This window comes from Elaeis guineensis, chromosome 5 (genome assembly GCF_000442705.2).
Source record: "Elaeis guineensis isolate ETL-2024a chromosome 5, EG11, whole genome shotgun sequence".
Taxonomy (NCBI): Eukaryota; Viridiplantae; Streptophyta; class Magnoliopsida; order Arecales; family Arecaceae; genus Elaeis; species Elaeis guineensis.
Window position 1 is genome coordinate 23051634 of NC_025997.2, and position 12986 is coordinate 23064619.

The following is a 12986-nucleotide window of genomic DNA, read 5'->3' on the forward strand; positions in this document are numbered from 1 at the left end:
GTTGGAAGGCTATTTTGCAGTCTACAGTTGCTTTATCTACCACTGAAGCAGAATATATGGCATTGACAGAGGCAGCAAAGGAAGCTATTTGGTTAAAAGGGTTAGTACAGGATTTGAGTCTCGAACAGGATTGTTTAGACATTCATTGTGACAGTCAGAGTGCTTTGCACCTTGCCAAAGATCAGATGTATCACGAACGAACAAAACATGTAGATGTCAGGTATCACTTCATCAGAGATCTGGTAGAGAAAGGTGATGTCAGACTTCAGAAAATATACACTGCCCATATTCCAGCTGATATGTTCACTAAACCAATCCCTGCAATTAAGTTCAGGAATTTTCTGAACTTGATTGGAATAAGCATTTGGTAATGCCCTGCGGGGCTTGTGGTGAGGAGGAGGTTATAAAATTTTTTTTTTCACATCTGATATAAAAGGTACAATATTTGTCGCAAGGAGGAGGATTGTTATATTTGGCTCCAAATTATATTTTCTTTATATATCTCCCGTGATAGTTGGAAATTCTACATCGGCTGAATCTCTATTTTGAGAAGGCTCTCTTCCTTTATAAGGAGGCCACGGGCATCTTTCTTTTGTGACACAGGTTAGAGCGGGTGGAGGTTTTTTCTAGGGCTTCTTGTGCGGGCCTGTTTCCTGCTTGTTCTCCCGTGCAGGTTTGTTTCTCTGGCCGATCTCTCGCCTGTGCCTCTTGTGTGCGCGGGTTTTGCTCTCTGGCCGATCTCTCGCCTGTGCCTCTTGTGTGCGCGGGTTTTGCTCTCTAGCCGATCTCTCGCCTGTGCCTCTTGTGTGCGTGGGTTTTGCTCTCGGGCCGATCTCCAGCTTGTGCTCTTATGCGGGTTGCTTTCTGATTTTCTTCTGTTGATCTTCGGCTGATGGTCTACCTATCTTCTTCCTTCTCGGTTTCACGGATGCCTTGTGCTGCTACAGTTGGTATGGAGGTATCATCTTGATTTTTTGTCGAGAGTTGAGGAAGGTATCTTCATCTCAGGTATTGTTTTATCTTGATCTATTACCGAGGCTGAGATTGGTTGATTCGATTGGATCTTGGTTGCCTTCTATTCGATATTTTGTTGCCTTCTTGTTGGTTTCGGATAAAGATATTTTATACCTCATATTGTACCTATTTTTCGGGACGGATTTATAGTGGATTGCTCCTCCTCCCCGTGGATGTAGGCCTCTTGTGCCGAACCACGTAAATCTTGATTCTTTGTCTTTGTTTATTTATGCCTGCAATGTGTTTGGTGAATTGTCTCAAAAAAATTAGATATTAGATCACAAGCCCAGATCGATCCAATCCGGTACGCGTTGCTTCAACAAAAAGAAAAATAAGGGTTATACCAAAAAAAGAGAAGAATAAGGATGCCCGGGTTTGTCTCTAATGTTTTAAGCTTTGAGATCAGTACTTTGGAGAAAACTAAGGTTCCCAAGACGAGGAAACATGATTAGCCTTGATGCGTAAGAAATGAATAAAAGGATTTATCAATTTATTATTATCCATAGATAATAACCATTGATGCTATTCCAATAGCCCTTGAATATACCATAGAATGACCATTATTCTGCCATTATCCAATTATATAATGGTTGTTATAATGCCATTAATTTATACTATGTGTCCTAAATAAACTAATGCCCGTCAAGTTTTGACGGAATATTTTTTTATATGCTTGACGGAGCAAAAAGTGGCCATTTTTTCTGACAATGATGCTAAAAGCTGATTTTGCTGGGTTATGCTATGAGGGTATGCTGGCCTTATCAAAAACTCTTAATATCAACTAGTCCCTAAAAGCTTTATTTATCTGTTTATTTATTTTTGCAATCTCTTTTGATCACAGAAATACCCTCCAATCCAAATTTCAGAAACAACCCTTTCCAGAGATCATGCTATCATTTTATGTTATGAAACGCTGCCCCTCGACTAATGGATGAAATCAAAATATCCAGAATGATACCAGGGAGGCTGCTTGCAACAAAAAATAATTCCAGGGGAAGTGCAGAACCACGTGACTACCGCAGGGGAAAATTTTCTTCACAGCCACCGGCCGACACTTGCATGTGTTCCCCACGCTTGGTGCTCAAGTGCTTTCATAAGCCATCATATCAAAATTAAAAGCACAAGTGGCAACAATCTGATAAGTTACCAGCCCACTGCAAATTAAAGCACGGTATTCATATCACATTATCCCAAATACTTCGATACCCAATTAAACCAAAGCACAACATGGCCACGCTTAACTCTTATATAATCGTGTTCACAGTGTCCAGAAGTCCTCCTTTGGTGTCGAACACAACGATAAACAAATTGACTGGCTGCAATAATTGAGATCCAACGTTACCTCCCTCCCCTTGGAGACTGTAAAATCGGATGAGGAATTAAGAAAACCTAAGGAGTTCTTGGAGACAGGCAGGGGAGTGGACTGAGAGGTCTCATCTCGTCTTCCCCAACGGCCTCCGGGGTTGAGAAAAAAGGAGACACATTTGCCCGGCAAAAGGTGGGGACGCCACCCACCGCGCCCCCCGGTCGTTAACTTTAACGGCTACTTTTTCGAACAAAAGGCACATAATAGAGCAAAAAAGAAGCCCAAAAAACTCCCCCAAAATCCCCCAACCGAACTCCTCCTCTCATGGCACGGGACGAGCAAAAGGAGAAGCAGCCCTCCCAATCCATCATAGCTCCCAAGGTACTCCCTCTCGTTCCCAATTATTTCTCTGCACTGTTTAGTTTTCGATCACGGCTCCAAGCATGGGGAATTTTTATCTCAATTTCTCATGTTAATCGAAACGCTGTCATCTTTTTCTCAGGCAAGTGAGGGAGAGAAAGAGCCCACATTCTCTTCTCGGGTGAATTTCTTTGCTGCGTTGTTTTCTTCTTGGGGTCTTCCAATTTTGTTAAATTCAATTTGGTTTTTGCTGAGAAAATTGCTCTTTTTTCTGCTTTTCTTTTTTGTGGGGCTTTTGAAGGTGGTTTCGTTACTTTTGGGAGATCTGAGTGGGCCGGGGCAGGCGCTCGAGAAATGGTTGGCGCTGGTCCGTAAGCGGAGTGGCAAGTATCGACCTTCTGGGTTCCCCCATCGGCAGCCGAAGATCGAAGCCATGCCTAGTGGATCGCTGCACTTCTTTACTCGCCACCACCAGAGGTACGGTGAATTGGTAATGTTTGTTTGATGCGAATGGTTATCAAAAGAAGAACGCTTTTAAGTCTTTGATACTACCGTATTGGTCTAGAAGTTACTTGATTACAGGAAGTCATGCCTTGGTCCATGGACAAAGTAAACTTCCCTATTATACTGGCCAGCAGATGATGCCGCATAATAAATTGTTTTGCTGGTTCATGGAACACAATCATGTGAAAGTAAGATCAAATACTACTGGATATAGATCAAATCATGGTACTTTTAATTTGGATATTGTTTTTTCGTTATTTTCTGAGTGGTAGTGTAACTTGTTTCTTGAACTTTTTGGCATGAGCATCCCCATCGAGAAATCAAATAACTTTTCATTGTCTTTCTCTTCTACCGATAGGCTTATCACTTATTTACACAGAGAACAGATTGTCTCACATTGTCACCTTATTGACCTTAAGCCAATGGACTATCAGTTCTTTCTTGATGCAGTAAAGAATGTTCCATTGGTAATATGCAGGAGTCTGTTAGGCATTTGAGGCATAATTCAGGGGATGCTTGACTATCCTAGGTTTATATATACAAATGAGGGATCGAACTTTAGAGCATACTTTAAGGGTTGTGAGAATCTAGCATGAGATATCTGAGAATGAGATTAGACTAGGAGTCCTGGTCATAATTTTATATGATCATTTTTTTGTGTTATGTAGCCTAAAAATTAATTCAATAATAATCAAATTTCTAGTGTTAGTATAACATGCTATCTGAGGTTGTAGTAGTTTGTCATACATATGGAGAGAGAGGCCATCCTTGAGAATATTTATAGGCTATGAATATATTGTACTTGTATTGCTTGTAGGAGTTCGTTGTGTTACCTTTCTATGAGTATTCAAGGGTTTCTTATTTTTCTTTTTCTCCTTTTGATGAGCATTGGAGGTTATGTTCTTTCTTCCTTTTCCTTCTCCCTCTCTTGTTTTGTCTTCCATCTACATTTTGTTTTGCTCCTGCTAACTTGCAGGGACACGGGAAGATGTTAATGAGCTAAATTTGATGCAGCATTACCATCTTTTTGACTATGCTTTTGAGTGAGGTCTGATGGAGAGTAGTGTAAAATCTAGTCTAGAGATCTTAGGCTTTTATAAATTGGCATCAAAGTCTAGGCTTTGATATGGTTCCCTGATCATTAGAATTAATATCCTTGATAACAATAGTAATATTCATGTGGGTTTCCTAAAAATCCACATGAAACATTTTACCCAGCAAAGTCACTTGTATTGATAAACTGTTTAAATGCACAAACAGGATAAACATCTAGCTTTGTTTGCTTTATCTTCTTCCCAATCTTTAAGAGCATTTCCAGTTCAGCCACCATCTCCTTTGGTTGATACCCTATAAGAGACATGATATCACCTTGTTTTTCTTCAAGGTTTCTGTTAAGATTATTAAGAAGGTTTCCCATTGATAATGGACATTTCACTGGTCAATTGTTTCTTGGTGAGTCTATCAACCATGATAAATATATTGATCACCTTGAAATGGTTGCTTTTCTGGTCCGAAGACAAAAGATGTTGCAATGCATTTTCATGCTTGTACATTGGTGATGTCAATGGAAAGTTAGCCCATGAAGATGACGAAACATGTGGTTTATCACTTGCACATATTGAAAATGAAATCATTTAGATAAAAGATGTGGCTATTTTGCCTTTTTAATTCTATTGATTTTGAAAGATGATTATTATTCTTATTCTTGTTGTTGTTCCTGTTGCCATTGTAAGGTCTTTTTACAAAATAATATTCCTTTTTAAAAGTATTTAAGTAAATGACCTTATTTTAAATATATTTAGCAAAACAAACTTTTTGGCTCTGTGTCAGCATTAAGCTTTTGTTCTTTCTCCCTTCTTTATACATGCTGCACAATGGAATTCAGTGGAAACAGATTTCTCTCTAGCAACGAGCACATTGATCACTGAGTTGTATGACATTGACACATGATCATGAATATTTATCGTGTTTCAAGGCATGCGACTAATTTAGAACCACAAAAACTAGCTGGTGCTTTTAGCATATGATAGGATACGAATTTATGTCATATTAGAATAGATTTTAGTTTCTTTTGCCTCTGAAAAGAAAAAAAATAATTGGTAAGTTGGGAATGTGTGCATGTATGACTTTAAACTGAACAGCCTAGAGTAAGACTGTTCGAAGAATTTATAGAATTTTAATTAATTATAATAATTTCTTGGTTGATTTTAACTGATTTTCCTGCTTCGTGATTCTAGACTGCTTTCTCCTCTTTATTTCTTCTTCATGTGTTGTTTTTTACCCCTTCACCGTTCAGCCCCACTCTGTTTATGGGGTGATGCCCGTTTGCTATTTCCAATAGTTGATTTTCTTTTTTCTTTTTTTTTTTTGGGAATTTGTGTTTGGAAATTCTATAGACCTGAACTTAATCCTGAAGGTTACTTTTTAGTAGGGCTCTCTCCATGAATAGAAACATGCATGGAGCTCCTTGAGACTACTACCAGCATCAAGCTAAAGACAATTTATTGTTTGTGTAAAAATGTGTTTGCATGCTGCCTTAATCCATAGGAAATGTGAATGTGGTATCTCTTGTTCTTTCTATTCCTATTAGAAAGTTCATGACTTGGTTAAGTTATTTGTGGGAGGGTTGTTCCTGTAGAGAACTCTACATGAAAGAAGGCCTTTTAAATGGCTGATCTGGCTAATGAAGGAATTGAAGAGAAGATATTCATCGCCCAAAAGATGTTGGGTGGGTGTGATGCTGTTGATTTAGACCAACCAACTTTAAGCTATATGCAAGTGTAACATAAATTGAACTGTATTATAAGCATTTGCCAACTTTTTCTTATAGGAAAATTGCAACATAAATTTATTTCTTGTTGTGGCAACATTTCATTTGACAGTGCTGGAGGAGCAGACTTACAAGAACCAGATGGAGATATAGTTAATGCACCAGCGGATGACCAACCTCCAGAAATGAGTTTGTGGGAAAGACTTGGAAATGCTGCAATGTTAGACATTGAATCAAGTGATTTCTCGTGGAATGATCTATCATCACTGCACCATACAGAACATACCAGCAGCACTGAGCATTCTGAAGATGAAATGAATAAAGCTCTAGAGGTATTTTTTCGTTGCCCTTGTCTGTATGAGTTCCTTGTATAGTCTAATTAGTAGTATTTTGCCAATAATCAGCATCTATTATGCAGAAAGGTTTTGAAAAAAAAAATTTGATACTCAACTTATAAAACCACTATCTATTAGGCAATTGTTTATGGTTAATCTTTGTCAGAGGTAATGACATTCAAGAGGAATCGAAATATTGTCATGAAGCGAATCCACATTGGTGGGATGGGTTTGTTGATTACACTTTAATATGGGCAAGTATTCTATGCATATAGTTTCGTTTATGGTGATATTTCACACATGCTCTAGTTTTATTCAAGTTCTCATAAATAATATGTTTAATGGTGTAACCAAAGTTTTAAATCCCGTGGGACGAAGGTGTCTCGGTATCTCCATGGAACGGGATGCTCCACTATCCCATTCCGTCCCGGTATCTCCATGGAACGAGATGCTCCACTATCCCATTCCATCCCATCCCAACAACTGTCTCAATAGATATCCTCTGTCTCTCTTCCTTTATTCTTTTCTTTCTCTTTCTTTCTGTTCTTGCCTTCCTTCTTTTCTTTCTTTTACTTCTATCTTCCTTTCTTTCTTTTAGTTTTTCTTTTTTTTTTTCCTTATCACTTTCTTTCTTTTTTTCCTTTTTCTTGTTCTTTCTCTTTCGTTTCTTCCTTCTTTCTTTCCATTCTTTTTCTTCTTCCTCCCTTTTTTTATTCTTCTTTCCTTTCACCTTTTTCCTTTCTTCATTTTTCTTTCTTTCTTTCCTCGTTCTCCTTCTCTTTTTATATGGATGGATTTTGGAGTCCCGATCTTATCTTGATCCCATTTTCTCACAAGAATGAGATGTTACGGCCAGGCCACCCCCAGTCCCACTGGGACATAAAACCTTGGATGTAATCGAGAATGTACTAGCATTGTCGGGAAGTTCAAATTGACTTTAATTAGATACCAACAACCCTATGTTTGGATCTGTTGGATATACATTAGATGCTAGGACCTCTATCACCTTTCGATGATTTAATTACTATAATTTTGATTTTTTTCTTGAAGCTTAAATTTCAAAGAATTACTAGATAACGGAATCACATGCATTGTTTTCTAAATGCTATTGTATTTCTTGTCATGGTTAATGGAAATATTGCTGCAGAAAATTAATGATGAAATTTCTGTCTGGCTGGGTGTAACATATTTTCACCTTAGAGCCAGGACGGATAATTGCTGTAAGTTTGGTTTTTCTAGTAACCTGCCTTTTTGAATGGTCATCTTTCACTTTTTTCTGATTTGAGTGCCACTTCATGGGCTATAAGTTTTCTAGTAATTTCTATCCTAATCTGCCTGATACAGGTTACTGTGAATTCTGGGGGTGTCGTATTCTTTGCTTTGTTTAACACTTCAGATAATGATGATCTATTACCCAAGGAAGCAGCAGCAGTAATTAAGTTTGCATCTTCAAGAATGGCCACACAATCAGAACGCTTGGGATATGAATTTGCAAAATGGCTTGGAGTGCAAACACCTCAAGTGAGAGCTTTATCCATCAATTATGGTCAATCTGTTGTTTCAGTGAACCGTAGATGGTATCTTGATCACTGTTATAATGGCTGCAGGCTAGAGTAGTTCATAATTATAGCCCTGAATGGCAATGGATCAAGGATGCTGCAGAAAAGGCACGTGACACGGCAGTTTCAGTTGGAGATGAAGTAGGTGAAATGACATGTTCAGAATTGTTGGAAGCTCTTGAATTGAGCCGATGTCTTTTCCTAATGAAGTAAGAATACCATTTGCTGTTGTAGTCAGTTTGTACTTTATATGGTATTTTTTTTCAGCCTTTTTTTTTTTTCTTTTTTTGGTTTTGGGGTTTGTCTCATTTACATTCTTTTCCTAATGAAGTAAGAACACCATCTGCTGTTGTAGTCAGTTTGTACTTTATATGATATTTTTTTCATCTTTTTTTTTTCTTTTTTGGTTTTGGGGTTTGTCTCAGTTATGTTCATGGCTCACCTCTGCTTGAGAGTCCAAATGCATTTAATTCACGGGAAGCTGCTGGAAATACTGCTGCAGCCCTCGGTAGGATTTTGATGCTGGACCTTATTCTTAGGAATGAGGATAGACTCCCTTGTCACCAGCTTGGGTGGCGTGGCAATCCTGCAAATCTGTTGATTGCAGATAAAGTAGCCTCCATGAATATGGATACATGGGAGGAAGCCACTGATTCTGCTGCAAGAAGTTACCAGCCACTGATCCTTAAGGCTCTCCAGAAAGAGAGGAGATCAAACTCTGCAAATGGAAGATTAGGTCCCCGTAACTCTGATCTTTTATCGCAGAGCTCTGATGCATTAAAAGATGTTGGCCACAAATCCATGAAGAAACAAGCAGTGGATGAGAACAAATATGATGATTTCCATATCGTGGCAATTGACTCTGGGGTTCCCCGCCGACCACCCGCAGGTAAACGAGCAAAAGATCAGGAACTATATCCAAAGGTTGTTGAGCTCATACTTAATAATTCAGATTTCTCTTCCAACCTGTTGTATGAAATCAGTGGAGGCAAACTGGGGTTCCCTGGTCCTGAAGAATCTGTTGCAACAAGTGATTCTTGTTCTTCTCTGTCTAATACTGACATGACGGCAGTTGTGCATGAGTTTCGAGGGGGATTTCGTGCAGCTCTGAGGGACCTGCAGGGTTTCCATGTATTTCTCCTCACTCTTTACCAGAAGCTGGAAGGTCTCTTGCGAGTCTTTCTGTCAATAACCAGTAAGAGCTCTGGAGACATTGAGAAGGATGATTTAGACTCACCATCACAGTCAGCTGGATTTGGTTTTACTACTCCTCTCTCGACATGTAAGCAACATGCTTCAAATGAAACACATGTGGATTCAAGCGATTCTGATATGCATAAATGTCCGTCAAAATCTTCACCTCCTGGAGGTCGAGGAAGTCCTGATTCCATTTCTCCCATTTCAAGGGAGAATTGGAATAATAGGCATTTTAAAGGTAGTGGAGACACTTCTCGCAGTCTTCGGTTGACGATGAAGCTTCGTGACTTCAACAAATCTGCCAAGGTTAGAAATTATATGGCAACATCTTTCGCAATCATTGATAGTAATGTCTAAAATAATTATTTCATCCATGTGATTGGCTAACCTAAAGTGGATTCTTTAGCTTTACTTAGATTCCTTTGTTATCAAATTTTCACCAGAACTAGGAACTTAAAATTGACTTATTGAGGTTGGTTAGGGTACTAATTTTACGCCTCGATAAATTATTTGTTGGTCAAATTAGTTTCCTTGCTCCGGTCACTTTTTTTCTCTTTTCCTATTTCAACAATTTGCACTAATATGGATATTTTTCCTTCTATGCACCATTATATGCACTGTAGGTATTTGCAGGTCTTTGTGGGCCTATGGAATTACTGATTAGTCTTATATTGTGCTTCAGGCTGATTCCTAATATCCTTTTAGTACTTTCAGGGACATTTAATTGTACTTTGCCCGGAACAAGTTTTTAATAATTCTAACATTCTATACCCAGACTTTGTCTGCTGAAAATATGTTCCTACTTATCATAAATTTTTTAATATGATTCCATTTTTTGTTACAAACAACCTTTTTTGTAATTCTAACATTTTATATCTATATTTTGTTTGCTGATCACATGCTACTGTGTTAATGTAAGTTCCTTTCTGATATACTTTTCTCATTATAGCTTGATGCAGAATTGAACAAGGAGGTCGAACAGTGGAATGAAATGCTTAGAGAAGATGTTGTTAAACCGTGCCAGGAAAACAACTTTAATACAGGTTTTTTCGAGGGAAGTGATCACAACATTGTTGTCGATGCTTATGAGTTCAAGGTAGTTTTCAACAGCTTGCACCACCAGGTCATTTGGAGAAATTTTTTTTCAACCTTAGTTTTTTGCAGGTTCGACTTGAACATATCCTTGAGAGGATAGCAATGATCTCCAATGCTGCAAATACAGAGCGGCCATCTCATGTTACAGGTAGCCTGTTTATTGGTGGTGCTTTGGCTGCAAGGTCTGTGTACACCCTTCAGTGCTTGGGCATCACACATATATTGTGCTTGTGTTCAAATGAAATTGGACAATCAGATTCTCAGTATCCTGACCTTTTCAAGTATAAGAACTTCTCGGCAAGTGCCTTTTCCTTTCTTTCCAGTGATTCCTTTTGATGTCTTAAAACTTAGATGTTTCTACCTGGAATTACAGTAAGAAGAAAAAGTAATTAAAGTATATAAAATAATGCAGCACTGTTATGCATGTTATCTAGTTTCTCCTTGTTTCTTGATGAATAATAGTTTCAGTTTCACGGAATATGTTGGTGGTTTGTTGTTAGTACACTATATAGGGTTTCCTATGAGATCAACTTTAACGACCTAAATCTCATTGTTAATCTAATTTATTATATAATTCTCATTCTTTGATTCATGATCACACTTAAAGAAAATTTAATCAAGAAAATGCTATGTATTATGCACCAGTGTAAGTATATGCGGGTGTGCAGGTGTGTGGGGGTGTGTGTGTGTGTAGGTAGCTACGTTCGAGTCATCTCCACTCAGATACATACATGCACATGAGTAGCTATATACATACATATATATGGGGACCTTAGACAAAGCCATGCTTACCTTTTGATGAATGGCAAGGATTAATGCATGAAGTACTCATTCATTTTCAATGGATACATGTTTCCCACTTGTTTGCCGATTTAATGCTTTGTTTCTGTAATCATACTCTCTATGATGTTTGTAGAGTAGTTCTTGGAGATTTCAGTAATTTTTTCTTATTTCTGTCTTTATCGGTTGCATGTTGGCTGTTTTCTGCGGCATTCATGCTAATAGCACATAGTATATCTACAGATAAGTGATGATGAGGATGCCGACATTAATGATCTGTTTGAAGAGGCTTCAGATTTCATTGAATATGTGGAGCACTATGGTGGAAAAGTTCTCGTTCATTGTTTCGAAGGGAAAAGCCGAAGTTCTACTGTTGTACTTGCCTACTTAATGCTAAGAAAGTAAGAAATTGTATGATGCACATGATGTATTGCCTCAATTACTGTCTCAAATCTCTTATGCATCTGAGTCCTGGACACTTCTTTCCCAGGGGCATACTCTATCTGAAGCATGGAACATGCTGAAGAAGGTTCACCGCCGTGCCCAACCCAATGATGGCTTTGCCAAGATTCTGTTGGAACTTGACAGAAGACTCCATGGTAAAACTTCTATGGATTGGCAGCAGAAGAAACCAGCGATGAAGGTCTGCCCCATTTGTGGGAAGAATGCAGGGTTAAGCACCAGCTCACTCAAACTCCATCTCCAGAAGTCGCACAAGAAACTCTCTTCAGGGAGTGTAGACAGTGCCATGACCATGAAGATACAGAAGGCTCTGGAGGTGCTGAAGATCAGTCGTGGTGCCAGTGTCAGCCCAACACAAAAGAAGTCACAATCACTCGACAGGTTTTCTCATTGATGTTTCTTGGAACAATGAAGGAACAATTGCTTCACTAACTGAGCCAGTGGATTTAAGTTTTAACAGTCTTCCAAATCTGAGAGCAAATACCTGCTTCTTCAGACATGTTTATATCAACATATGGCAATGGCTTCAAAAGAAGGGACCAGTCAAGGCATTGAAATACTGCTTGGTAACCTTGGGCAAAAGTGAGGTTCATGCAACATTACCATAGATGGTTTGTAGTTAATTTTTTGGACAGATCCTGTATGTGGTTGCTTCATTAATTCAGTGTTTATAGCCAACAGTGGTTCCCTAAGGTAGCTAGATTAGTATGAACTATGAAGTCTAATCATTCAAACTCCTTTTTGTCGCAAAGGTATTATAGCAGTTTCTTTTGTTGCTTATGATTGGAAATCAATTTCATATAGGGTGGTTGGAGCAACTTTAGCATTTGGTGGGGGTATTAACACATCGTGATGCCAATGATATCCAGCTTTTAATTCATTGTGGTTTCTAAGATCCTTCGCTTAAGCTGGCCAATCTGCTGTTTCCATGCATTATCTTGGCAAATAACAAATAATCGAATGGTTCTGTACCAACAAACCATTTTCTTCCACCTTTGTTCAACAACCAGCCCTGAATCTAATGTTGCCATGTGTACTGGTGGTGCACCTCTATGCAATATTCTTTCGGTACTTCATGCAAGTTATCCATGCAAGATCCTGTGCAAAAACTTCACTAGGCTGGGATAAACAGTAAATATTGACGCTCTTTGGAAAACGCCATGATGGTTCAAACCTAGAAGCTCCATCTATACGTTGGAGGGATACAACTTCCAGGGATAGCCGAGTCTGCCTAAATTCCTCCTTTGCCCAGTAGTCTTCTAGTAATTTTCAGAAAAACAAGCAGCTGCAGAGATTATGCTCAAGAGGATACAATATTTTTGATGGGGTGGTTATATACTATTTTTGATGGGGTGGGTTCTTTTCATCATTTGGGAGCCTCCTCTTTCGAGATTTGTTAAGGTCAATTTTGATGGTGGTATCAAGGATGGCAGAGATGGTACGGCTAAATCATCTGAGACCCGGATAGTGGACTCCTGATTGCTGGAGGCTCACAACTGTTTGATCTATCAGTCCCAAAAGAAGAGCTCCAGACAGCCTGGGCGGGCATCTCCTGCGCACGGTAGGAGCTACATGCGAAAAGTATTTTCGTAGAGGGTGACTCT

The 12986-nt window shown here is 38.8% G+C and overlaps 1 protein-coding gene across 1 annotated transcript; it reads left to right on the forward strand.

Annotated features, from left to right (window-relative positions):
* Window positions 1–2291: 2291 nt before the first annotated feature.
* LOC105045145 (dual specificity protein phosphatase PHS1) lies at window positions 2292–12162 on the forward strand. The gene is made up of 11 exons (XM_073257749.1): window positions 2292–2701; window positions 2823–2861; window positions 2982–3157; window positions 6067–6286; window positions 7634–7810; window positions 7897–8057; window positions 8274–9351; window positions 9995–10141; window positions 10210–10437; window positions 11164–11320; window positions 11409–12162. Exons 1-11 carry the CDS (start codon window positions 2645–2647, stop codon window positions 11774–11776), a joined length of 2808 nt encoding a protein of 935 aa, XP_073113850.1. The 5' UTR covers window positions 2292–2644; the 3' UTR covers window positions 11777–12162.
* Window positions 12163–12986: the final 824 nt, after the last annotated feature.